Genomic DNA, 27,169 nt, shown 5'->3' with positions numbered 1-27,169 from the left:
CTAAAATGATTGTCACCCCTCCACTTAATTAATATTCGGGTGTCATTAGACGTGTAGTTTGAGGTGGACCACAGTGCCTAATTAATTGACTGAGAGATCTATCATGTGGCTCTCTGACAATCGGCTGGATTCGTCTGTTCCACGGCCCGATTTCCCACACGGCTGCTGTCAAAAAATGCATGTTAAACTACAGTGAGCTTGTTTAATATTAATGGAATTACCGCTACGACTGTACATGTTATGGCAAAAACTGTAGTCTTGACTGAGCCTGCTATGATATGAAACTTAGCTGCAGAACGTGATTTAGTGTATATTTTCCAACCATCCATGGCTCCATATTTTTCTCTTGTTCATTGTAACATTGCCTTTCTCTCTTTTTGTCAGTATTGTTAACGGTCACATGGTTGAACATGTACAAGGCTAATAAAAAGGCACAATGTCTATCCAGCTTCATGAATGAAATATGTTCTTTCTCCTTGAAAAATTCATGGATGTATTTTTTTATATCTCTGCATTATGTTTGCCTAGCATAGAGCTGGACGACTATAGAGTTAAGAAAAGTTGTTGTTAAAAGGGTTGTTAGAAAAAACTAAGGCTAGGATAATGAGTATAAAGTAGGGCTGCAACTAACGATAATTCAATAGGCAAAAAAAAAAAAAAAATCAATAGGCATCCAGTTATTGATATACTGATATACTATCTTTAAATCTGAAGAAGTGGAACAAATACCACAATTACCCTAAAACTCTTTAATATTCCATTCATTCTTGATATTTTGGATGAGGTGCACTCACACGCTAACAGCCCTGGAGGCACAGCGCTGTAGCTGCTCTCCTCTTTTCATTCACTGACAGAAATCTGCCTCAAAAATATTCTCAGGCAAAAATGTTTTTTAAACAATGCACACGCTACATTTATCTTGACAGATTGGAGCTCTTCGGCTGAAAACATTACACAACACATTTGCCATTTATCCTTCACCTCACGAGCTGGGAGAGAGAACCGGCAGGCAAGAGAGCTTACTGAAGACCCCCGCCGCCCAGTTTACGTTACACTCTGTCTCTTCTAATGAAAAGGGATGCGTATCACTTTCTCCCTCCTTTCTAAGCAGAGAAATATTCCTATACATACTTTTCACACAAATCCTCCTCAGACTAAACAGTCAACCCCTCGAAGATGAGTTTGACACTTGGAAAAAAAAAAAAAGGCAATCGTTTTAAAAGTAAGGATTTAATTACTGTTTTCTGTAGTGTTTCCCCAAGAGCTCTCTATTATACCCTCCCCTTTCTGCTCTGCACTCTTGTCTGGTCGGTATCTGGTTTCTATCTTCATTTTCTCCGTCCTCCTTACTTTTCTTTAATAAATGTTTAAATATGTCCCTGCAGCTTCGGTGTAATTACTGTGCAGCAGCAGCTCAGGTCCTTTGGGAAGGAGAGTGGAGAGAGAGAGAGAGAGAGAGAGAGAGGGAGAGAGGGAGAGAGAGAGAGAGAGAGAGAGAGAGAGGGAGAGAGAGGGAGAGAGAGAGAGAGAGAGAGAGGAAATATGCATGCAAAAAGAGGAGGAGAGAGCTGTTCATGCTGAATGGCGGAGTAAGACAGATAGAGAGGGCCTTGCAATTGGAAGGGTGAGAAAATTAGATAGGTAGACGGAGGAATTTTATTCAACAAAATGAGAACGTCAGCTGACAGCTTGTCCTTCAGCATGTCCTTACATAAGTCTGTTCAGTGTGTGTGCGTGCGTGTGTGTACTGTATATATTACACGCCTGTCGATCCATCTGTCTTTCAGAAAGAGAGAGCTCAAGTGAGCTGTGAGAAGCTGTTGATTTAAAAGAGAATTTTACTCTTTTTTACCATTTAACAATTTATTTGAGGAAAAGAAAAATAAATGGCAAGCATCATTAAATCACAACCTTTTCATCAACGTCTTTCTAGTGTTTCTTTCTAGTTATGTCCACGGTGCTGAATTTAATGCCAGCAGTAATGCTATAAGGCTTGAGCAGGACTGTAATGACAGTCTTAATAATGCTTCATAATGGCTCAAATTGATGGAATAAGGAAGAATTGTATGGTTTTCTGTGTTTAAAGATTTCACATCCTTACTGGACATGAATCGTATCATGAATTGATGAGATGAATTTGCAACTCTTTTGATTATCTATGAAAGCTGAGATTTTGGAGAAAGAATAAGAAAAACACTAGTGAGGTTTCACTATTCTGACTGACTCATTGTAGAAGTGGGGCTTACAGGCCTGCAGCCCCCCTCTCAGTTTCAAGTGCTTCCCTGGGACAAGTTAGTCCAGTTTGAGCTGCTTGTCCCTCTGAGTTCAGCCACAGTATAATTCCTCCCCCTCTCACATCACCAGCATCGACATTATACAGAGAGACAGCTAAGTAATTGCCATCAAACTTCCCTGCTCGCTCCTTATTCCCTCAGCAGTGGGGAAGGGAGGGGGTACAGTACAGTAGCAGCAGAAAATATGAACTGCATTCTCACTTGAGCACAGACCAGTAGCAGGGAGGCACCGCTATCGCAGTCCACTGGCACAGATGACGAGGAATGGAAGGATTTGTTTGTAAATGCTCATTTTTATTCTTGACGGGTGGTTTCTGAAGACAGGACGACTACGTAGGTCTCAGATAATGACGAGCCTTATTGGTGATGAGTAATTTTTAGAGCTTAAGTCTTGGTTTGGGGGACGTAACGGGGCTTCCTCAAATGAAGTCTCCAGCACCGACTCAGCAAGAAAGAGGAAGACACTAATTGGGCCATGCTGCTTCTGCAATTCTGGATTTAAAACTGCATTGATGTGTATCCTCTGTCCAAAGCATGTTGTCTTTGGTGTTATGTTTTATTTAGAATGAGTGGAAAGCAAAGCTTAAATTGAGGCAATTTGGATGCTCTGTGCTTTCTGATCAACTGTTATGGCAGGACTTGGACCTGATGGATCACCTTGCAATAATGCTTATGTGGGATTTTTGAAGGCAGACACTTCTACAGTGTACTTTAACTCTTCCGGCCACACGCCCAGTGGGTGTGTATGTCATTTTTTGGGGTTTGCTCCCCAGTTTCAACCACCATTTAGATTTCTGCACTGAAGCATAATGTTCATGACCGTGTGGTACGCCAAAAAGATGGGCTGCCGGTTCCTCAACAATGTACGGAAAGCCAAGAAACTTCGACATCATATGCTGGTAGGCATGTTTTAAACATGTTTGCTTTTTGCTATGATTGTACCTCTATATTTGGAGAAGTATGAAAATACTCTAGTGCCTAGTAGCACTGACGGGGTGTTTGTGGTTTTGCTCATGGTAGTAAGGCTTTGTTTTGTAGTATTTTCTCAGATACTGAGCTCAGGTCAAGGCTGTGGCTGAACCTACAGCTCATGATAGATATTTTAATCATAGTGGGGGCGGGCAGGTAGGTGTGGGGGTGGGGTGGGAGGGTGGGGAGGGGAGGCATGTTTGTGAGTGTGACTCTAATGGTGCAAAGGTGCAGTTTCTTTCTTTCGTTTTATATTGTAACATGGAAGTGAAGGCGGCCCACAACTCCACACCTTAACAACCCACGCACATAGACACATGCTACCACCTTTTTCCTGCACTCCACACATACTCCTGGGACTTAATAAGGAGCCAGTAAGTGAGCCAATGTGCATAATGTGACGTCCGAATTAACCTCTGTTACATCCTGCACTCAGCAAACGACTAAAAACCGCACAAAAATAAAGATGTAGCTTTAGCAGTGTCACAAAAATGACAGCTTCACGTTACAAAACACTTCACACACTCGTCTTCATACTTCCATTCATTTAAGAGCCCTAAAGTAAGGGTCAGTCTGGAGTTTTTGGTACTGTTATCTGTCTGTAACTCTTTCTTGCTCCCTTAAGAGGAAGAGCAGCAGTTTAGATACACACTAAAATTGTGCATTACCCGTAATGCTTGTATTTTTAATTATTGCAGTAAAAAAAAAAAAAATCATTAGACACACACCAATTCCTATGACATTGCGTATTTCAATAGAGGTCATTATCTTGCTTGTTGACTGGATGGCTTTCACGTATTAAAGGCTGCAAGGTGTGCAGGACATGCAGCGTTAAAGCCTCTCTAATGCAACCTTTGGTTTCTATCCAACGCCAGCTCACACATGACATCATCCCCTCTGATGGTATTGAATTATTCTTTGCACACTAAGACAGCAGTTTTAATTATCATCAGGCTTAACTAAAGAGGTGATTGACATATCTAATTATATTGTTATTTTACCTCCTTTGACTAAAAATGTCCATCATACTGGAAGCAGCTAGTGGCGTGAACACGGCACAGAATGTGTTATGAGCGTCAGACAGACAGTCACACATGCATTGATGGAGATTGTTCAAATTATTTGAAAGTCTTGTGATTCACAAATTCACAAGGGAGCAGTACAGTATGCAGCCAAAGCCTTAACAGATCCTGTACCTTATGTTTTCCAGTTCCAAATTGCCAATACTAACAATATTATTTAGCTCTGAATGGAAAAAAGGAATTGATTTAAACATGCAGCTTCACTCTTTTGCTGCTCTTTCCTCTGTACAGTGTATGCTAAAATACTGATACTTACTTACTAGATTATGATTAAATCACACAAAATAATGTGAAATCTGAAAATTAGTGCAAATAGAAATATCATCACAATTCTTTTTTTAAATTGCTGTTTTATTTGTCTTTGAATATGCATATTCTGGCACTTAGCTTCCTGCATATAAATCCTAAAGTCTCGGCGCGGATGGAATTTGTTCTGCTGCCTGTAGCGACATGGCAGAGGACAGGTTAGCTGAATAGGTGGTGCTCAAATATAGGTGGGCAATGGCGGCCAAACACCGTAAATCCTAACAACCGCGACGTCCAACGACTTGACAGAGCAGAGAGAGAGGCAGAGAGGGCTCTGTCAAAATCCCTGCAGGGAAACTGCCTGCTTTGAGCTTAGATTTCTGCTGGCTATACTCATTATTTCTGTCTGTAGATAAGGATGAATTTGACGTAATGTTCAGCAGCACGGCCCGTTGGACACAGCTACGTGGTGAAACTCTGCACAGGCGCTGTTATAATCGAACGGTGTGCAGTTAAAGCTGAGCTCTGGCATTTTGTGGAGGGCTGAGGGAGTTTTATGTCTTTACCTTATGTGGAAGAATAGATACAAGTAGTGAGATTCAATGTGACTAATAATGAAAAAGGGAGCAAAAGGATTGTAATGAACAGGCTTTTTTTAGAGCATTTTTATGACATGCTATAGCTGGGAAAGCACAGGTGTAATTAATAACCTTAATTACAACATAATTGTGGGTCTAGAGCCTTGTTATTGTGCATGCTGGCTCAGTGGGACACTGATTGAAACAGAGCCGTCGTTAATGTCATTACTTACACCTGTGCCTTTCCTGCAATGACATGTCACAATGTCTGCTATGAAAAAGGCCTGTTGAAAAGTACCAACAGAAAGCTGCTATGATATTCATATGTTTTGTTTGTTATTCAGACTGTAATAAGATTAGTATTCAATATTCATATTTCAGAATAAAAATGGGATCATGGAGAGCTGTTTTGCAAAAGCAAAGTATTTTTCCTTCGCCTCATTTAGGTTAAACAGCCATACTGACATGTAATTTACAATGATAGAAAATAGAGAATTATGAGTAGGTTTTAGGATATGGGAGGCTGTGAGCAGAAGCTGTAATTGTTTGCCAATTTTACTTGATAAATGACTTAAAATAAATAATACTAATTGATTAATAATCTGTCAAAGAATTGATAAACTGACTCATAATATTGGCACCTAAATGTGCTTTTAATACATCATTATATGACTCAAACTTGACCTTAGTGTTGGATATATACAGTATATAACTTCAGTTTTAGAAAAAAGAAGATATTAATCACTGTAATAATCTATAAAACACCAAGTGTTTCTTCTTTGGGTTCCCATGACAACTTAAATCTCTGAGAGCATAAAAAAAAAGAAGAAAAAAAAGAAAATTACTTCCCGTTGCATCACATAAAGATCACTGGGTAAATTGTTTTTCTTAAAAGCTGAGAAAATGTATTCAGTCTTGTGTAGTTGTTGTTTGTGTGGGTCTAAGAGCTGTCAGGTCTGTGAAGGTCAGCATGCTGATTTATGCTGCGGCTGCTGTTCTGTAAGCACTTTAGATGCGCGGCGTCTTCCCCATGCTAATCAGCGTGGTACAGAGCAACGAAAGAAATAAATACACGAGTTCAGATGGAGGAGTCCGACCAAAGAGTACTGTACATCATGGTGCGCATCTCATACCTTGATGATGAGAGTACATCCTGGAAAGAAGCATTAAAGTGTGTTAGGAAAAAAGTTATGAAAGAAAGTGGATTAAAAGGAGAGGAATAAGAAAGAATGTGTAGAGGTTAACGGTCACACTTCAGATGAGCTGACAGAGAGAAGTCCCGGCAGGTAAACCTAAACCGTATCAATGCCAAAAATCCTGTCCTCTCATTGACTTGCTGTCTTTTCTTTTACCTCTTTTATTCAACACATCACTTTGTCCCGGATGAATGACTTGCTGAAATGTTTGAGATTCAGTCTGGCTTTAAACCATAATGGTTGGAATATGGTTCTGGACTAAATTTGGAAAAGAATAACTGACTATCAAGTGAGCTGACATTATACTGCTTGATGATATTCAGACTAACTGTGCTGTCTGTCACTACCTTGTTACCGAATGACTGTTTTTTTTTTTCATTGTGTGCTGGGAGATTGCCACCATGTGCTGTCAGTGTGGCTGCACATGATTCACTGAGAGGTTTGTTTTGAAACGGCTGGTGGGCGGAAGGCGGACGTCCATGTCCACAGTATTCACTAGATAGCGACTTCCAGCATCAGTAATACAAGCTATACTGTAATTTAACCACTAGCTATATCAAGATAAGCCAAAGACCAAGAGTTAGGAAAACCAGGGAGGGGGGCTAGCATGAATTATTTCTGAGTCCATCATGGATGATAATAACAAATGGCCCTTGAGTAGTGCTCTCTTTCTTTTAGTAGAGCGACAACCATAGCAGAGTGAGAACAGTGTTGTCACTGCAAAGAGCCAAAATGGCCATCAGTCTTGGCTGTGACTGTAGGTTTCAGGGATATACTGAGAACTCATGCAGGAGCTGCCTCATCTTTGAGGTTCTGCCATTATTTCTTAATAATATATCTTCTCTCTCCGCCTCCAGGGAAATACTCCTCCAGTGGTGGTGAACACTGACACACTCGATGGCTCCCCATATGTAAGGATTATGTTTAATCTCCCCTTTATTGTATTATTATGTTACGTTAAACCACATGACTGACTTGACTGCCTTCATATTCAGTCTGTATTATCAGTAATTCCATTCCTTTCACAGGTAGGTCTTTGCTCATTGTTCTAATCTGAATGATAACAGTAATGAATTTTTATTTCTTTTTAATTAAAATTGGGTTTCAGAACAGAAACATTACTTAATTTGATTTAAAGTTGTTTTTAATGATGTAGTTTCTAAAATAAAAGCAGTGAAACACCTCAAACATATTATTATGAGCTGTGAGGGATTAGAGAATGAGGCTTCCCAGAGAAAAACCTCCCATCACGGACCACTATTTTTGCACCACTACAGCACTAAGAAAAGTTGTTTTCTAGGTCAGACACCAAAACAGCAAAGTTTGAAGATCCTTATATTCCCTCTTCCTCAGGGGCTTGCTTAATTGCAGAGGTAAAACTGATGTGTAGCTAAGATGTTCAGCCAGAAGGCGAATTAGACTAAAAGAGTGGTGTTGCTATTATCAACCAGGCATCACACTGGTCCAAACATACAGTACCTAAAAAAGGAGTGAACTGATAAGTGGGCAGAACTATTGGTTAAAGGATGCATTTGATTTTGGTGATGATTCAGGGGCCTATGGGAGGTCCCCAATCCAAGACTTCAGTTGCTAAACAGCAGTATTTTCATGATCAAGTGTAGAGGGCAAAACAAATGTTAGCTGACAAGTTAGAGTTCTCTAATTATACTAGAAATTAAGGCTGCGACTAACAATTTTTTCTTATCGTTACTGATTAATCTTCTGTTTATTATCTCGATTAATTGACTAATTGTTTAGTCTATAAAATGTCTGAAGAAAGTGAAAAATGCCATCACAATTTCCCAAAAGGTTAACATATTCATCATTTTATTCAACTAAAAGTACAAAACCCTCCAAAAATCAGTTTATTTTCATATGTGACAAACAAAAACAGCAAGTAGTCACAATTTACAGTGGAATTTTGGCATTTTTTTCTGGAAACGATTATTTGATTATCAGAATAGCTGCCTATTAATTTTTCCCGACTGATCAATTAATAGATTAATTGTTTCAACTCTACTAGAAATCCACTAAAATGTCATTCTCTCTGCATGACAGTCAATTAACAAACATCTAATTCTGACAGGTGAATGGGACAGAAGGGGAAATCGAGTATGAGGAGATCACACTGGAGAGAGTGAGTCTAACAATCTGATCTTTTAAACATATTCACACTGTATGTATACTTTTTTTTGTAGTTCTACCATATTGATTATTAAGCCAGACATGAAGACATGTTTGATGCATGATCATTACAGTTTCCACTCCCTAAAGCCACACTCAAATGCCCCTGATGTGATGAATTATTTGCTGTGTGTTTTTGATTGTATTTGCTACTGCAGGGTAACTCAGGCCTGGGCTTCAGCATAGCAGGGGGAACAGACAATCCCCATGTGGGCGACGACCCCAGCATCTTCATCACCAAAATCATACCCGGAGGAGCTGCGGCTCAGGATGGACGACTGAGGTAAAGCTACATACACAGCTACAGTAAGCACAAAGCCAGCCATTAATGTTCCCACATATCAGAAATATCAAATCCAACAATCAAAATCTCATGTATACACCGGGGTGGCCGACTCGAGTTACAGAAACTTTTTTAGACCACGTCACATATTGAAAGAAATTTTTTTGTCTTGACACCCTGAGCCACCCAACCCCCAATATAACTATTAACCTATTCTATTATATTATGTTATATTGGGCTATCTTATATCAATATTAAGTTAAATAATACTGACTCATTCTCAATCACTCAGAATAAAAGCCAACAGGTGCTGTGCAGATTTACAGATAAATAATTTCACTTAAAATAAACAATGAATATAGTTAAATATGTTAAATGTATTTCTTTCAGTTTCCTCAATTAAAATGAGCTTATATTTAAAATGTACAAGGAAAAACCAGGTTCTGGTCATGTTAATGTTAATGAGACATGTGAGCTGCTGTTGATGTGGAGAGAGACAACAACCTGCGGGTCTGACTCCACTGACAGGACGTCTCTTGTCTTGTATTCATATTTACCAGTAGTGAGAGAGCCACGTACACAAATATGAATTTGGGAACACAAGCAGCTAAAATAGTTTTGTCGGTCAGCTCAAATTCAGTCGTCTCTGTGTTGTGAGCTGAGATATTTCAACTTCTTTGAGCTTTTCTGTCAAATCTTTCCATCACTGCTCTGACGCTCACTTTTTTTCTGACTGCTGAGCTCCTGCAAAACTCCTGGGCCGGAAAGCGCGTTGTGTTACTATGACAATGGGCAATAGTGAGTTGTCATGTCAGCTGCGACTGCCTGCATATCACTTAAATATGGTGATTTTTATATTTATTGCTTATTTATTCTGTTTTGATATGTTTGAAAACATAAACTTTAAAGTAGTTAATGCAAATGTTGGCGATTTTTTTAATGCAGTGAAACATTGGGAACCACGGCTCTACTATTCGCCCCGTCTTCTCTCCACACCTTCGAACACAATTTCTTTTCAATTCACTTACACAGTCAGTCAGTTTTCTATCAGCAAACACTAAAAGAAGAGAAACAGCCCAAGAAGAGCCTCACCTCTTCATTTTAAGTGCAAAGTATTGTACCACAGTACTACAGCCTCCTGACTGTCCAATCCACTCAGCACCATCGCCTCAGATAGACCTGCCTGTTTAATTCAAGACCTGAACGCCTCAAACAGTCTTTCCACAATGGTATTTGCTTTTATTGTTTGTATTTTCTCTAAAACTGTAATGTTGCTTCTTTTTGATTCTGAATTTATTTTTTGGGAGGTATATATGCTGTAAATGTTAAAAGAAGTCCCATTTAAACATGTGGAATGATAAGATAAGGCTAACTAGTTTTGTTTGTCAGATTGTTTGTTTTTTTGTTTGAGTAAGCGCCATGAAAGTCCAGACTCACACAGTAAGTATATTCTTTTAAAGGAGAAAACGTGTAGAAGCTAGCAGCAGCAACATATTTTAGATGGAAATAGTGTGTTCTTATCAAAGAAACTACGGCGAGAGACACCTGCAATTAAAGCCCAGGAGGATCAAATCCTGAAGGAGCCACACAAATGTCACATTTGTTTTCCCACTCTTGTAAAAGGCTGTAGTGCAGAAAGAGTTTGCCTTTCTGTGTAAAAAAAAAACTGCACTTTATGAGCCGTTTTCCTGATTACACTGCAATAAACAAGACATGTATGGAGGCATCCTCCTCGTCCGCCTCTTTGTAGTTGACCCACAAATGTCCATCTGGAATGACTTCAGAGTTTAAAGCAGGCCTGAAGAGAAAGCTTATATTTGCTTGAATGCAGGTTTTTTTTTTCTTGGTTTTCACTGGCTGCTCCAGGCAACATATCACAAATAACTTAAAACACTACGAACGATTACTATGCCTATCTAAAAAAAAATAAAAAAAAAAAAAAGGAATTCCTTACAAACCTTAAATTTTGGGGGGTTTTGAAACTCATGTTATACATGATAGTTTCAGATGGTTTGCAATCTCTATTTAATGACTCAAACACAAAAATCCTCAATCCTTCTTTCTTTTAGGGTAATTCTTCCACACTGAATCACTCAACGGCCCTCTAAGATTTATTTGAAAAATCCCTGAAAATCTGAATAAAGATCCCCGTGAGGCTTATTAAAGCTTGATTTATAGTGCTAATTTGAAACATTTTATACAGCACATACTGTACACTTATACAATCTTAATAAATGTTGTATACACCCCTATGAGCACAGAGCTACAGAGAACATAAAGGGATGCTCTATGAGTTGCTAGAAGTGCAAGCATCAAAAAATGTGTTACTGTTACGATAAAAACGTGCTCTTCAAAATATATATTTAACATTGCCTCACAAACAATGTGCAGCTCAGACTTGAAGATGTCAGCAACCATTTGTTCCCTGCGTTTAGTGATGTATCTCAGTGGTTAAACCTCTTGCAGCCCTCAAGAATTATTTCCGTCTTACAAAATTTTACACACTATAATTTACATGGCCGTAAAATCAATTTTAAGCACATGAATGGAATAGTGATAAGTAGAGTTTTTAGGCCCTTGGAGGAAAGAATGTGTACTTCTTAAAATAGCTATTTCATCCAAATCTGCCTGCTTGAAAATCTGCTTTTCTTCCGCACACAGGCTGACACTTTCACTTCACATATCAGCTCATCATTTTCAAGAGCAGTTAACACAAATAGAGCTATACTTCAGCTATCCCTTGTGCTAGATCCATTTCTACCCTCTTTAACATTGGATACTGAGAACTGGGGGGGAAAAAAGGGCAGATGTCTGTGGTGAAACCGGATCACCAATACAGCTATCGTTTGAGATGGACTTCTTCTGACCTCCTCTGGTGGTGTATTACGTCCAATTTCTTCACCAAAACAAAAACTCATGCTGTATTTTCCCTCTCCCTCCCTTCTCTCTTTCTCTCCTTCCAATTTTTTTAGTGTGAACGACTGCATCCTATTTGTGAATGATGTTGATGTGAGGGAGGTGACACACAGCCAAGCCGTGGAGGCTCTTAAGGAGGCAGGTGCTATCGTCCGCCTCTACGTACTCCGCAGGAAACCAGCAGCAGAGAAAGTCACTGAAATCAAACTCATCAAAGGGCCTAAAGGTATGTGGAAGTGTGGACTGTGTACAGCATAGATGCTTTTGTGTGGGCTTAAGGATGCTTTCTACCCAGCTAAGCTGTGCCCTCTGGATTTGGAAAATCTTCTCTGTGTTAACCCGTACCTCCTTTTGCTCACTCTCTGCCTCTCTCATCGCTCCCTTTTCTCAGGATTAGGTTTCAGCATTGCTGGAGGGGTGGGAAACCAGCACATACCAGGAGATAACAGTATCTATGTCACCAAGATCATTGAAGGCGGAGCGGCTCATAAAGATGGGCGTCTGCAGATTGGGGATAAGATCTTAGCGGTCAGTCACTTATATATATATATATATATATATGATAACAGCATGCAGAGATATGAGCCCACACAAATACATATGTCACTGACTCAGACTCTCACCTATTAAGCACTTGAACACACATTCACACATCGCATACGTGTGTACTTGAGCATTAAGAGCCAAGATAAATTACAGCTATGATTTTCATGGTCTGAAATTACTTTCATTAATATGTTAATAGATGTGTAGGGTGGGATAAATGTTGAGGAGTAGCGCTGCCACAATGAGTCTCGAGCGGCATTACTGCCATCTGCTGGACATCGGAGACTGGTGCGGCTGATGGCGAGCTCAACACCAGCAACCTCAAAATGGTGCTTGGTTTCTACTAAATGGTGTCTGAGGCAATGCTTTACCTCTAAATGGGATATGGCAGCATGCTCCTGCTCATGATGAATCTGTTCAGAAATACATTTACGATTGGTGGCTTAATGAAGTCATATGTAATAATGCTCTTTTTTTATAGCCTTTTGTAGTTAAGGGTGAGAATCTGCATAATACCTTTAGGGACCAGGGAGACCCTTCAGAGAAGAGAGGAAATATTCAACAGTATATAAAAGATTTTCTGCCTATCTTTGCAGGAAACCCACCTAAATATTTTGTTTTGCCTAAAGTAATAAATAGTGCTGATCTGGACTGTGATACTGTAGTTTAAGTATCTAATTAAATGAATGCATGAATATATTTAGCAGCTCATTTTATAATGTGTAATATTTAAATTGATATATAACAAGTTATTTGAAGCTAAATGTTCTAGCACTGAAAATGTGCTTTGGTAATTATTTTCATTATTAATTAATCTGCTGATTATTTTTTGTTTTCTCAATTGATGAATACGTAGTTTTGCCTATAAAATATCACAAAATAGTGATAATTTCCCAGAGTCAAGGGTAATGTCTTTAAATGTCTTATTTTGTACGACCAACAGTCCAAGACTGAGATAAGTACAGATATTCAGTTTACTGTCATGTCTGACAAAGAAAAGTATTAAATCATCACATTTGAGAGGCTGAAACCAGCTTATTTCTGGAATATTTGCTTAAAAATGACTAAAATGATTATTCACTTACTAAAAGTTGCTGATTCATTTTCTGTCATTCAACTAATCGATTAATCCACTTATTGTTGCAGCTCTAATGTACTTTTTATTGTTCGTCTTGCACTCACAGTCACTTCATCATAACTGCGATGATCTGATTGCTGCTAAAATCTAAATTTGATCAGCTGGTGTTGTCTTGACCATAAATGTTGAGAAGCATTATGAGTCGTCCTAGCTACTATCAGACCCTTCATGTGGGAGATCCAATATCATCTCTGGTCTTAAGAGCCATAATTGCAGCTCCCTTTCAGTCTTGTATTGCTCTAGTTTGCGTTTGACAGTCCTGATTGTATTGTTGTGAACAATCAGGTGAACAACGTGTGTCTGGAGGATGTGATGCATGAGGATGCGGTGGGGGCTCTGAAGAACACAGCCGAGGTGGTGTACCTCAGGGTGGCCAAGCCCAACAACCTGTTCCTGACCAACTCCTACAACCCTCCGGACCTCACCAGCAGTAAGTCCTTCTGTCTCTTTGTCTGACTTTCTGACTTGGCAAGGCGTCAGGACACATTTAGTGGGTTTAGGGTTAAAATCAGACCAGACAACTTTGTAACAAAATGTCCAACTTTTGTATTGATGTATTTCCAAGAATTTACACCCACAAAAATGGCAGCTCTTTCTTCAAATTTAGAATTGTAGTGTCAAAAATAGAGTACAGAGGGAGAGAGGCAATAACTTGTTCTTTCTAAATCACTGAGATGACTGCAGGAGTTCAGTGAAAATTCAACGCTGAGGTGTACAGGTTCAAGGATTTTAAGTTTGTTGCTTTTTCACAAAAACTGAACATTTCCCTTGACCTGAATCTGTCACTTGATGAAAGCCTGCCCTTGTAACAAGAAAGAATTACATCATAGAAACACACTTTTTGCAATAGTCTTTCAGGGGATGATTACAGAGTACTTCATACGAAACATAGACAAAATATCACATTCCACAAGTGCATTTAGTCAGTGGAAAAACAAAAGGCCAAAAGTTTGAGCTGCCGTAAGACATTACATAGCTGTGCATAACACCTGCCTGGTGTATTATATCTCTTTTGATTTTGTGTGTATTTTCCCAGCATATTCCCATATGGATACTGAACTCAGCCACCCCAACTATCTCGGGTCAGATTACCCACAAGCCCTCACTCCCACCTCACCTAGTCGGTTTTCTCCCGTTCTGCACGGCCTGATGGGAGATGATGACATCCCCAGGTGAGAAATGATCCTTCAGCTATACATCATGCATATTGATTTATTGGCAGTTTTAGCGTTAGCAGTAAAAGTAGCAGTAGCAGTAGGATTAGCAGTATTAGTGTTAGTATTCCTTCTTGTATTTAAGTTTGCATTGTGCATATTATTCAGAATGTGAATCAGGTTTATTGCCCAGTAGGTATAATAGTTATTACCGGTAATTTCCCTCCCTCCTCTGTCTCTTTTCTAGGGAGCCTCGCAGAGTTCTGATCCACCGAGGCTCCACAGGTCTGGGATTCAATATTGTTGGAGGAGAGGATGGAGAGGGAATCTTTATCTCCTTCATCCTGGCAGGAGGGCCAGCTGACCTCAGTGGAGAGCTGCACAAGGGCGATCAGATCCTCAGTGTAAAGACGATTTATCCTTATAAAGTTGTCACACACATACACACACGCAGGCTTTCAACAGTGGCACCATCATTTTTCAGTTGTTGTTGTTAATGGTCACGTTGTGTGTGCATCAGGTGAACGGTGTGGACTTGCGTATGGCCACACATGAACAAGCAGCCGCAGCACTGAAGAACGCCGGCCAGACAGTGACCATCATCGCTCAGTACAGACCCGACGGTAAAGCAGCAACTGTCATATACAGTATAACAAGCCTTCAAACAAAGAGTGTGTCACTGTTAACACAGTCAGTGCCAGTGCAGGAAATATTTCTAACTTTTAATGCAACCATCATTATACTGATATGACATAGTGACGGTATTTTTTAATTGCTAATAAGACGCAATCAAATCAATAAGCAGAAAATCTCCTTGTCCCAAAATTTTTAATGAGCCATCAGTGGAGTTAAAGGCCTGGTTTTGGTTTGTTACCTCTGCCAAGGAGTGTCTGTGTGTTTGTTTAGTTGTTGGCAGAATATCTTTAAAACAGTTTTCTAGGGCTGCAACTAACAACTATTTTCATTATTTATTCATCAAATACCAAAGAACTGTGTAAACCTAAAGATGGTTAAATGTACTATAACGTAAAAGAATGAAAGGCAGAAAATTCTCAAATTTTAGAACATGAAAAACATAAAATTTTAGTTTTTTTTAATGATAATTAATTAGTTATCAAAATAGTAATAATAAAATTCTATATATATATATATGATCTCAACTTAGGCTATATATATATATATATATATATATATATATATATATATATATATATATATATATATATATATATATATATATATATATACACAAAATAAATAGTAATACTAGTAAATTAGTAAATAGTAAAGTAATAGCTCTACTGATTTCAATAGAATGAGGTGGAAATTTAGGCCATGGGCAAAGATACATGAAAGTAGTAATTAGTAGTTAGTAATTAGTCATTTAAATACTATTGAAAACAAACAGAATTCTACTATGAGTTACATTTATTCAGTCCTTTTTAGTGTCACAGCAATCCCTCACCTCATAAAACACAACATAAAATTATTCAATTTAGTTCCATGCAGTATATAGATTTTAAATCAGGGAAAAAGACAGTTGGAACGGGATTAGTACCTGGAATAGCTGAGTTGAGGTATGGCATTTGGTATCAGGAGAGAAAAAGTTGAATCAGTGCAACTTCATCATCACTTATGAAATTAAACTTTTGACGTGACTGAGACTCGGTCAATAGATCTTTGTGTTTGTTTTTCTCTGTTTCAGAGTACAGTCGTTTTGAGGCTAAGATCCATGACTTGAGGGAACAGCTGATGAACAGCAGCATGGGCTCTGGGACTACGACGCTAAGGAGCAACCCAAAGAGAGGCTTCTACATCAGGTCTGATACTCAAAGTAGAAACAGCACCACTGGTATAGTATGACAGATTGCACAAGGCTTTCGGGGTAATGCATCCTTTGGCTTCCATAATAGTGGAGGTCGACAGCTGTTGGGCAGAAGTGGTTGTGATTACATTTCTACATTTACTGTCAACTTCAAAGTATTTAAAATATGAAGCGCTAGTTTAATCTTATGCTGCTTTTAATGAGGAAATGATCATTTATAGGTATTTCTTTTTGTAGCAAGATTACAAGATTGTTAAAGCAATGGTAAATGGTCCAGTAGAGGCCTCATGGTAGGCTGATTTCAACTTAGGCTAGTTTTTAAGAAATTGTGTTTATCCTTGAATTACTGGAGCAGTACTACATTGCAGACAATGCTAATGTGTCTTAGAGGCTTCAAAGCTGTGTGATGGAAACCAAAACTACAACACAAGCAATCACAAAATACTACATACATTACATACAAGAAAGAGGAAAATGTACCGTATGTGACTGTAAATAGTACTGGCTGAAGTCGACTACAAACTCAGTCCAGTATGTTCAAAATTTCTTTTGGGCTGAGCAGTTTATTCCCTCTTAACATCCAGTTTTGTGCATTTAGCCTTTTCATGTTTTTATAATAAGGTTCTGTTTCATGTCTTTGTGGGTTTAATTCATGGTATAAAAGTTTAATAGACGGTTTTTCTGAAATGTCTGAGGAGAAAATAGATTGTGAATCACAGGCTGCTGAAAAAGAGAGCGGTCACTTCAACAAGCCTTTCAGCAGGCCTCAATTCAGGCCTGAATTAACACAATGTGGTGCCCTGGGGCGTTCACACCAAATGTGTACATTAAAGGTACAAACTGCAATGGAATAAATATTATATAATAAATTTACATAATACAGTAAACCTATGTAAGGTTACACAGTCCAATAAACACACATGTACCACAGTACCACTTATGTGGCTTTACATGTATCTAGAAGATTCAAGATATTTACTGCCCATTCTAGATGTACTGTAAATACCACCATTGATTTGCTGTGTTGCTTACTATGATTTAGACTACAGATTTAACCATGTAGGTTCACTGTGTATGGTAAAGACAAATGCAATCGTTTACCACATAAACCTGCTGTGTTTTAAGAGCTCTATGCCTTACATATAAACATAATACAGTATATCAAATTATACTTCTGTTACACCATTTTTTTTTTCCAAACTGCCAAATTGCTGCATAGAGAGCAGTGTTGATCATCCCATGCACATCTCACTTCTGCTAAATAGTGTAAATACCGTCAACATGACGAAAGCAACTCACCACTGCTTCAGCACCCTCAACAGGGCCAGTCCACTCATGACATCTACTGTCGAAGAATAATCACACCAACCAGCCAACTCCACAATGCACGGCGATGTGACAGTGTTGACTGAAATTTATGAAATGAATATCATAGTGAGATTAAAGCAGAATGCTCCTAATAAGCATCATATTCTGTGCAACCAGTTCAAACAGAAAAGCCTACCACAACGAGGACACATCAGATCATTAAACCATATCACACTGCACAGAGTATAAGGGAGTATGAGCCTTACCTTTACAGCAGTTTCCTTGATTTGGCTCAATAGCCAGCAGTGACGGGTTGGTCCTGGGTCATGCTGTCTTTTCTGGATGTCTCTGGTCATATGGGATTACATTTGTGTCATTCTCTTTATACATCCATGTTTTGAAGCCTCGGATTTAGCGATTTGGCTGTCGCCATCTTTGATTTTTGGAGCCAAAAGTGACCATGTTTGGACGAGAGGGTGGAGCTGACCCTTGCGCCGGCTGCTAGCTTGATTAACACCGTGCATTTACAGTCTATGGTTAACTGTGATAATGCTAATGCTAATACTAATTTCCGCTAGCGAAAAACAGGCCATTTAAACTAAATGTACTTACCGGAACAACCGATTCTCTAGAGGGTCTTTTACTCCAACCAAAAGTTGAACAAGACTTTTACAGGCGACCAGAATGTTACAAGTAACTTTCATGTACTAAACACACCGTCAAATAGCGGCAGCTAGCCCATACTCTGTGAATCTAAGGTAACACCCATAAACTGTGTAAAAATATGGTTACACCATGGTTACGTTACGTATTCGACGGTGTCGACGTGGTAGCGACTTGTCAATCACAACGTAGCCACGCCCTACAGCATACGCTGCTTTATCGTCTATTTTACTTTAAATGGGGCCATAATTTACAAAATGAACATCATGATGCATTAAGAAGACTTGACATTAGCGATTGGGACTATAAACTCATTAGGAAATTGATTACTGAGGTAATAAATGAAGTGAGATATAGAGTCCATACAATCGGACTTCTTTTGCAGCCAGTGGAGACGCAACCTGCTGGCCATTAGAGAGAATGCAGGTTTAAGGCACTTCCGCATCGGCTTCATTTTCCAGACCGGCAGATAGGGGCGAGAACCACTACAAGTCAGGACATGTAAAGCAGTGCTGCATAGATGTTGGTCTACTTACCGGTGCTGTCAGGGCTAGCATGATGGACAAGGTCTATCGAGTGTCGGTGAGTGAAGTTAGCAAGAGAAGGATGAGTATAATATATTCATTCATATTAGTGTTATGTAATTATCATTATAGACTGGTATGTTGGTCTGTTATATATATATATAAATATAACCTGCATACTAAAAAAATAATTAACTTAAGATTTTTCATATATTTAACTTCTTTGTCCAGCTTTGAATTTAAAGAGAGAAGTAGATAGTGTCCTCACCTGATCTGTAGATTTTATAAATTCAACCTTTATCACAAACAGCAACACTAATGTAGCTGCAAGTCCTGCCCCACATGTTTTAAACAGCGGGTTTCTCATGGTCCTGAACAGCTTAACACCTTCCTGGTATTTTCTATCCATACTGCCAGCTAAATTGTTATCTAGATCACTGCACTGTATTTGGAAATGCCAAAAACCTCTTGTTTGATTGCATTTCTATTACTGTACACAGAAATGTAGTTACATCTTGAATTTTGCATTCAAGTTTAAAACTGTTTGTGTGAGTTGGAGGACATCCAGAATTTTTAATTTGATGCAGGCTTAACAAAATAACATCTTGCATTTGGATGTTTCTCTCTATATTAAACTTGAAACTGAAGCACTGTAAAAAGCAGTCATGATATATAGGCTACAGTTGAGGTTTTCAAACAGTGTTGGAAAATATTTTGTAATTATGAAGAATTTTTTTTTAAGCGACTGTTTGATTTTTCATCACTTTCATCACTCAGGGCCCTTTTTGACTATGACAAGACTGCAGACTGTGGCTTCCTCAGTCAGGCGCTGGGCTTCAAGTTCGGGGATGTGCTGCATGTGTTGGACTGCGGAGACGAGGAGTGGTGGCAGGCCCGAAAGGTCTGCCCCCAGAACGAGGCCGAGGAGGTCGGCTTCATCCCCAGCAAGCACAGGTAAGACACATTTCTCACTGCGAGAGGATGTGGGAGCAATTAGTGATCTCTTATTGCATTTCAAGAATTATTTAACATCTTGATGAAATTTTGTGTGTGACTGAAAATACCCGTACAGGAGTTATTAGGCCAGATGCCAATTTAACTACCTTTTAGCTTGATTTTTCATATATTTGAACCTTTAAACTTAGACAGAATTATGCAAGGCAAACAGTATTTCTCCATAACCAAATGTAATGTTTTTATTTTTTCTTCCTCATCGCTACAGGGTGGAAAGAAAAGAATGGTCTCGTGTTAACACCAAAGAGAGGGTAGGTTCATTCATCAGAGCTGTTTGTTTCCCTCGAACTGTGTCCCAGTGTGTAAATCTTTACTCTCACCTCTGCTGCAGGACCATGGTCGGGACAGCCTGAGTACTCAAGGTAATTAGCGCATAGTATATTAACACCACAAGCCAACATTTACACAAGTTACTGATTTTTTAGCATGTTATAGTTAATACTGTAGTAATGGACAGGTGCAGCAACAAGATTTGACATGTAAATAGCAACTGGACACACTCTGTAAGATACTGTGTTGTGTATTGATGGCAATATTAAAGGAAGGGGTCACAATTTTTCAAGTGTGCCTTAAAATAATAGTCTGGTGCCCAAATGAACATTGAAACAGATTTTTCTTACAATAATCATTCCTCCATTAAAAGATCCCTTCATAATGCACTTACAGTGTAAGTGATGGGGGCCAAAATCCACAGTCCTCCTTCTGTGCAAAAATGTTTTTAAAAGTTTATCTAAAGTTAATGTGAAGCCTCCAAGCCATCCAAATTAGTCAAATCAAATATCTTTCAATATTATAGTATTTTAGTGCCAGAGTCCCTCTTTTTGTCACTATATTTCCACCGCAGTTCAACAGGGAGACAGTGTCCGAGGAAACACAAAGAGGGAATTTTATGCTAAAAAACTAAATGTAGCAGATATCCACTTGATATGACTAACTCAGACTGCTGAAGCTTCATATAACCTTCAGATATTTTTAAAGCTTTTTTAGATTTTAAATGCATTTTTGCACAACATGACTGTGTGGACACTCTTGGCCCCCATCACTTACACTGAAAGTGCATTTGAAGGGGATCTTTTAATAGCCAGTATGAACAGGAGAAATGATTACAGCAAGGAAAACCTCTTTCAGTTTTCATTGTACCTGCCTGTTGTTTTAAGACAGACTTAAAAAATTGTGTTCTTGTCCTTTAGTACCTCAACTGAAGGTGTACTTCCTCATGCAAATCCATCAACTGCCAATAACTGCAGACACAGAGCAGTCCTTTCCCTGCCTTTGCCGTAATTTTGTGGCATTGCCAACAAAATGCTTCACCACCTATTCTTAGACATTACACAGACATTACATTAATATGCCAAATATAAACACAAGCAGACTTCATCCATATTTCCCACCTCCAAAACAGTTACGTCACAGACAGCACACACAAATACAGACACACCCACACATGCAGACACAAACCTGGATGTCATTTGATAATAATGGTAAAAAGAAATTTGGCTTGAATGCTTTGATGTTCTGTCACCAGGGAGAGATAAACCCTCACACAGTTATGAGACAGTCACCCAAGTGGAAGGTAAGGTCACTCAAAAGAATGATTGAAGTCCATCATTTGAAGCTATAAAGTAACTTTTTTGTTTTGATTTCCCTTTGTTGAATGCCGCTGCCGTCTTTTTCTCTCCCTCTCTCATCATGCTAAGTTCATTATGCGAGGCCCATCATCATTCTGGGTCCTGTGAAGGACAGGATAAATGATGACCTGTTGTCTGAGTTCCCTGATAAATTTGGATCTTGTGTCCCACGTAAGTAATTATGCTGTCAGTCACAGATCCGTTCTCTGTTTTTTATTTAATGTCACCTGCAGCCATTTTCGGGTAATGTCTGCATAATGCATCCCTCCCAGTGAAATAATTGCTTTAATTTTTAAGATTTAAAGTGGTGTGAGCGTATACGCTGCTTTTATTGTTTTGTTCTTCACTTGACAGACACCACACGGCCCAAGAGGGAATATGAGGTGGATGGGCGGGACTATCACTTTGTGTCGTCAAGGGAACAGATGGAGAAGGACATCCAGAGCCATCGGTTCATCGAGGCGGGCCAGTACAACAGTCACCTGTACGGCACCAGTGTCCAGAGTGTCCGTGAGGTGGCTGAGCAGGTGCGCAGCAACATGTTGTGTCAGGGGGAAAAAAAATTAATGGCAATGATCTAATTTTTTAAAATGGGGTAATTACTTCCAAATCCATTTAAAATGTGAAAATTAACTCACTAACAGAAAAGATCAAGTGCAGGACTATTATTTAAATATGATGAACTTATAAGTGGTCGACTTTTTATTTCAGTAATTTTAGCTCTTTTATGAAAGCAATACGCTATTAGAGAACAGTTCAGGCAATTAGCTGCAACCTCATATTTAATTAATTTAATTAACTAGCCATTTGAAAAGTTGTTACTTAAACAGCAGTTTGTGTTTATTAATCCGTATCGTTTATTCCCCCCTCTGTGTGTGTGCACAAGTAGCAGGGGAAGCACTGCATCCTGGATGTGTCAGCCAATGCGGTGCGCAGACTACAAGCTGCTCAGCTTCATCCCATCGCCATCTTTGTCCGGCCCAAGTCACTGGAGAATGTCCTGTATGTACTGTCAAAGTTCTTTTTGCATTTAATACACTGTACATCATAGAAATATGTGCTACAATAGATGATTTTGTGCATGATGTGAACAGAGAGATCAACACTCGCCTGACAGAAGAGCAGGCCAGGAAAGGAATGGATCGAGCCCTCAAACTAGAACAAGACTTCCTAGAGTGTTTCTCAGGTAAGAGCAGAGCGCACGTGTCTATATGACGTGAACGCACAGAAATGACGTACACACAAGTTAACACACAGAGATGAGGATTTCTGAGTTACAAACTGCACTATCTACACACCATTTATACTTACGAGTGGATTCGGGTTGTACATATTTTCCATTCACTGCAGGTGTTTGCGTTCACCAGTATTAAAACATGCCTCTGCCACAAAAGATGAACCTCACATTTCCATTTTGGTGGCCGAGCAAATGGGAAACTGAATGCCTCCTGGGAGGACTCTGGGCATTTTAACATTTAAGAGACACTTTTAGGGCAAATCGCAGCAGTTGACAGAATATAAATGTTATGTTTCCTCCCAAATCCACGGCTGTCTGCAATTTATAACAAACCATGAACAGATGCTTAATGTTACATTTTATCAGCCACTGAATAAATATGTGGGAGACTTTGTAGAAATACATACATAATAGAAATGTGCCTGTTGTTCATCACTGTAATTTTACACAATATTGACAACGTACACAATGTAATCAAACCATGATGTACATTGATTATTCCTCACAATTGCAAACACATCTGATAAACGTCCATCCTCTCTCATTTTCTCTCCCCTCCTCTCCCCCATATGTTGTTTTCCTGCTACCTACCGCCTCTCCTCTCTCTTCGCTTGCCAATGTCTGTGCCTCCTTTTTTTTCCCACTATTCCTCGTTGTTTTTTCTCCTTCCCTTGCACACCCTGTGTCCTACTGCAGCTGTCGTGGAAGGGGACAGCTTCGAAGAGGTCTATCACAAAGTAAAGACAGTGATTGAGGAGCAATCAGGGCCTTACATCTGGATCCCCACTCGGGAGAGGCTGTGATGCTGCACCCGCTCAACCACCCCTCCCTCCCTCACAGCCACCGACCAACACCACCCTTCACCCTCACAGCCAAGCCAGCCTCGCCTGCCTGTCCGTCCTCCAGCAAAGTCAGTGCTTAGGCAATCACAGAGAATGACACAGAGAGACAAATGCATACTAAGACAAACACAGGAAGTGACACAGCGAGGCAAAGAACAATACCAAAAAAGAGACTCTGAGACAGATATGAACACAGTGATGTGTAATTAGACTGAAACAGACTGAGAGAAAAGACTTAATCAGTATTCCACTTTAATGAGGCAGGACTGAGTACTGAGGCCCTGTTCACACTTGGCATTAAAATACATCTTGATCACAGGTGGACGGCTCTAAATACAGCTGCACATACAGCTGGGGACCCAAATGTCCTAAACACAGTTTATGTAGTGATGCCAGACAACTTAGACAAAATTTTAATGTGTGTATAAGAGGTGAGGTACCTCAATCTTCATCCCTTGTCGTATGGCAGAGTGTAAATGTGTGTTTTCTCCATGTAGATGCCGTTTCCAAGCAGATAAAAGCATATGTGAAGTGAAATCCAATCAGAGGTGAGACAGATTCCAGATGCATTCTGATGCCAAGTGTGAACTGCCGTCCATCTCATCTGGATCTAGACAGTCTGGATATATCTGGACACAAGACATTAGGTCTGAGCAGGGCTTTAAAAGGGAGTAGAGGGTGACCCAGCAGGGATGGACCCTGAGGTAGTTTTAAGCCCGCCTCGCCCTCCCCGCCCCTCTCAAGTCTCACGCCCCCATTGAACGCCTCCACGCGCCTATGTCTGAGATGGAGGTGCCCAAAAAGACGTTGGCCCCTCTTTTTATATCACCTCCACGCTTTCTCTCCTCCTCCTCCTCCTCCTGTCAGCTCTGTCTTGTTTCAGGACAGAAAAGGGGGAAGACCGAGAACGGGGCGCCCAGATTCCCCATTGACCAGGAGTCTTTTCTCGGCAAAGAGAGTCCCTTTTCTTGTGAATCTCTTCTTGGTTCTGAGTGACACCTCAGCGACCAAGACTGACATTTGCTCAATCACCCATGTCGAATATTGCGAGGCATTATTTAAAGGCAGTTCAAATAATTATAATGAAGAAAAACTCATATGCTGAATTTGTGCATGCATCCTCAAAGACAATGGAGACAGGAGACAAAAACAATGGAAAAATCAGACTTAAAAAAAAGAAAAGAAAAAATAATAATAAAAAGAAAGGCGAGTAAGTAGGGTGTGTTCTCCTTCTCCACCTCCTTATTGTGGAGGAGTTTTTAAGCATGTCTCATGAAGGAAGAAGAGAAGAGAGGTACGGTCATGAGATATGGTCATGAGAGGCTAGTCCTGAGCGCAGTAGATGCTCTGACATACAGTTTAGCCTCTGCTCTCTTATGCACACACACTCACGCGCACCCACACACAAACATACACTCTCACACCCATCCACCGAAACACACACACATACACACACACACACACACACACACGTAGAGTTGTAACCTCAGCTGTAACCTAGCACACTCCTAGTACGGGGGGACTGGCTGTTCTGGCCTGCTTGTCAGAATCCAGGATGAATGTTATCTCTCTAGGCACAAACAGCAGAGCTGTTAGCTTCATCGCACCACAGCCAAACTCACCCACCACTCTTCCAAAAGAAACCCCTCAGCCGCAGACGTACACACTGTTTCCAGTGGCCGCAGTAAAAAGCCATGGCGCGGGTGTGTGTGTCTGTGTGTGTTTCGCGTGTGTGTGCGTGCGTCTCCATGTGTGCACACCTTTGTGCACATTCATGTGTGGAAACTCCTCTGTGTGGGAGGAATAGGTCTTCTTTTATTCTCTCTCTTCCACTTTTTCTCTGCTTCTTTCTCCCTCTTGTGTCCACACAATTTAAAGCTAAGTCATGTTTAACAAATAAATGGCCTATATATATAAATATAAATATATATATATATATACATATATATATATCTTTTTTATGACAATTTCTAACGGGACTAAGTCTGTAAAAATCAACATCTCCAAACAATATTCCATGGATTCCTTTGGGTAATATTGCAGTTTGGTTGTTGAATTTACTCACCTTCCCATTTTATTGTTGTCAGACAGAAATAACTGAAGCATTCAAGTCGATATAAAGCAGACCTCAGTAGAGCTTTGAACTGACACATTTGACGTGTTCTTGTATACGTTGAAAAACGAATTGAAACACATGTACAATGCAGCCGTGTGTGTCTGCGTGACTGTGTGCGAGTGCATACGTGTGTTTGCTGCTTGTGTGTGTGTGTGTGTGACAAGAAAGCGTGCATTACGTATGAAATATAAATGATACTATATGAGAATATCTATCCTTTATAACATCCACTGGTGGTTATAATGTATAATACATAAACAGGTGATGAGCGTATGTGTGTGTGCCAGAGAGAGAGAGAGAGAGAGAGAGTGAGACACGCACATGAAGATGTAGTGCAATACTGCTATGATGTTATGCAATGAAGATGGTTTTACGTGTGTCTAAGATTAAAACAGTATTTATAAAGTTTGCACTGACGGCATTATATATGCGACAGGTATCAGCAGGAAAAAGACGGATGAAAGCAAAAAGGACTCCAAGGTTTTATGAGCATGTGTTTTGTATTTACTTATAATTTGTTCTGAATTATAAGAGTGAAGGTGGAAGTATTGATTGAAGTGACCATTCATATTCTTTTTTGCTCACTTGCTTCTCTCAGCTCAAGGAGGAACAGCTGAAGCTTGTGAATGACAAGTATCAATTTCTGTTTGATTTATTATTTATTTAGAACTGTCACTGGTTCCATCTCAAGTCTGTATATTTTTGTATTATTATTTTCTTTTTGTTTCACATTGAGAGAGTTTTTGGGTCTTGGCCAGAAATGCTGTAAATATGATAGAGATGTTGGGAGTGCTGCGTGGCTTTAGATTTAGCCGTGCACACTGCTGAATTGATGCAAGTACAGAATCCATCAGAGCCACAGCCCAGTTTAACTGCTCCAACACAAGTAACAACATCTGCACACTTCGGGTGGGCAACACACACACACACACACACACACACACACACATACACACACACAAAAAAGATATCAGCACGACCACACACACACACATCCATTTACATTTACACAATGAGAGAAATCACAGAAACAACAACACATGACAACACATCCATGAATGGAATAATATGTTTTCAATTTCTTTATTTGAGGGTTCAATGTATTTCTTAATATCTCTCTCAGCCATCCGTATCATAGTGTGATATTCCTTATAAAATATATGAATTTTTACAGAAAAGACGGATTACAAAGTTACAACAAAGTCAACTGATGCAGAAAAATATATTTAACAATGACAATATCAAAGCAAAATAAAATGTTCCAGTTCAGTGAAGCGCTTGTTGTAAATTAGCTATAAAATAATAAAATGAATTTAAAAATGCTTTCTGAAAATGGACTCGGCAGCCTTGTTTTCGTTTGTGTGTGTGTGTGTGTGTGTGTGTGTGTGTGTTTATGATTTGATGCCTCGCAGTTCCACAGGTGACG

At 39.5% G+C, this 27,169-nt stretch overlaps 2 protein-coding genes across 8 annotated transcripts in view; one reads left to right on the top strand and one right to left on the bottom strand.

The window, feature by feature from the left end:
- zbtb20 (zinc finger and BTB domain containing 20) overlaps window positions 1-18,546 on the bottom strand; it is a 101,996-nt gene extending 83,450 nt beyond the window's left edge. For 3 of the 5 annotated variants that reach the window (XM_044371651.1, XM_044371650.1, XM_044371653.1), the window contains exons 1-3: window positions 18,332-18,546; window positions 17,986-18,067; window positions 17,711-17,819 (exon numbers count right to left, since the gene is read on the bottom strand). The gene's annotated coding sequence lies outside the window, so the exon portion shown is untranslated. Of the gene's footprint in view, window positions 1-14,875; window positions 14,964-17,710; window positions 17,820-17,985; window positions 18,068-18,318 lie in introns of those variants that run through there. The other 2 variants (XR_006406930.1, XM_044371654.1) reach the window with 2 other exon arrangements.
- LOC122996101 (disks large homolog 4-like) overlaps window positions 1-26,692 on the top strand; it is a 69,067-nt gene extending 42,375 nt beyond the window's left edge. For all 3 annotated transcript variants that reach the window (XM_044371649.1, XM_044371647.1, XM_044371648.1), the window contains 19 exons: window positions 7,223-7,276; window positions 8,452-8,502; window positions 8,708-8,832; window positions 11,805-11,974; window positions 12,140-12,276; window positions 13,718-13,862; window positions 14,469-14,604; window positions 14,834-14,990; window positions 15,107-15,209; window positions 16,292-16,406; window positions 19,684-19,860; window positions 20,129-20,171; window positions 20,252-20,282; window positions 21,446-21,493; window positions 21,618-21,719; window positions 21,903-22,075; window positions 22,438-22,550; window positions 22,643-22,734; window positions 23,482-26,692. In XM_044371649.1, the coding sequence (XP_044227584.1) occupies window positions 7,223-7,276; window positions 8,452-8,502; window positions 8,708-8,832; window positions 11,805-11,974; window positions 12,140-12,276; window positions 13,718-13,862; window positions 14,469-14,604; window positions 14,834-14,990; window positions 15,107-15,209; window positions 16,292-16,406; window positions 19,684-19,860; window positions 20,129-20,171; window positions 20,252-20,282; window positions 21,446-21,493; window positions 21,618-21,719; window positions 21,903-22,075; window positions 22,438-22,550; window positions 22,643-22,734; window positions 23,482-23,588 (2,079 nt within the window). In that variant the 3' untranslated portion in view covers window positions 23,589-26,692. The remainder of the gene's footprint in view (window positions 1-7,222; window positions 7,277-8,451; window positions 8,503-8,707; window positions 8,833-11,804; window positions 11,975-12,139; window positions 12,277-13,717; window positions 13,863-14,468; window positions 14,605-14,833; window positions 14,991-15,106; window positions 15,210-16,291; window positions 16,407-19,683; window positions 19,861-20,128; window positions 20,172-20,251; window positions 20,283-21,445; window positions 21,494-21,617; window positions 21,720-21,902; window positions 22,076-22,437; window positions 22,551-22,642; window positions 22,735-23,481) is intronic.
- Window positions 26,693-27,169: the final 477 nt, after the last annotated feature.

The sequence above is a fragment of the Thunnus albacares genome, chromosome 13, assembly GCF_914725855.1.
Source record: "Thunnus albacares chromosome 13, fThuAlb1.1, whole genome shotgun sequence".
NCBI lineage: Eukaryota > Metazoa > Chordata > Actinopteri > Scombriformes > Scombridae > Thunnus > Thunnus albacares.
This window is presented reverse-complemented; position numbering and strand designations above follow the sequence as displayed.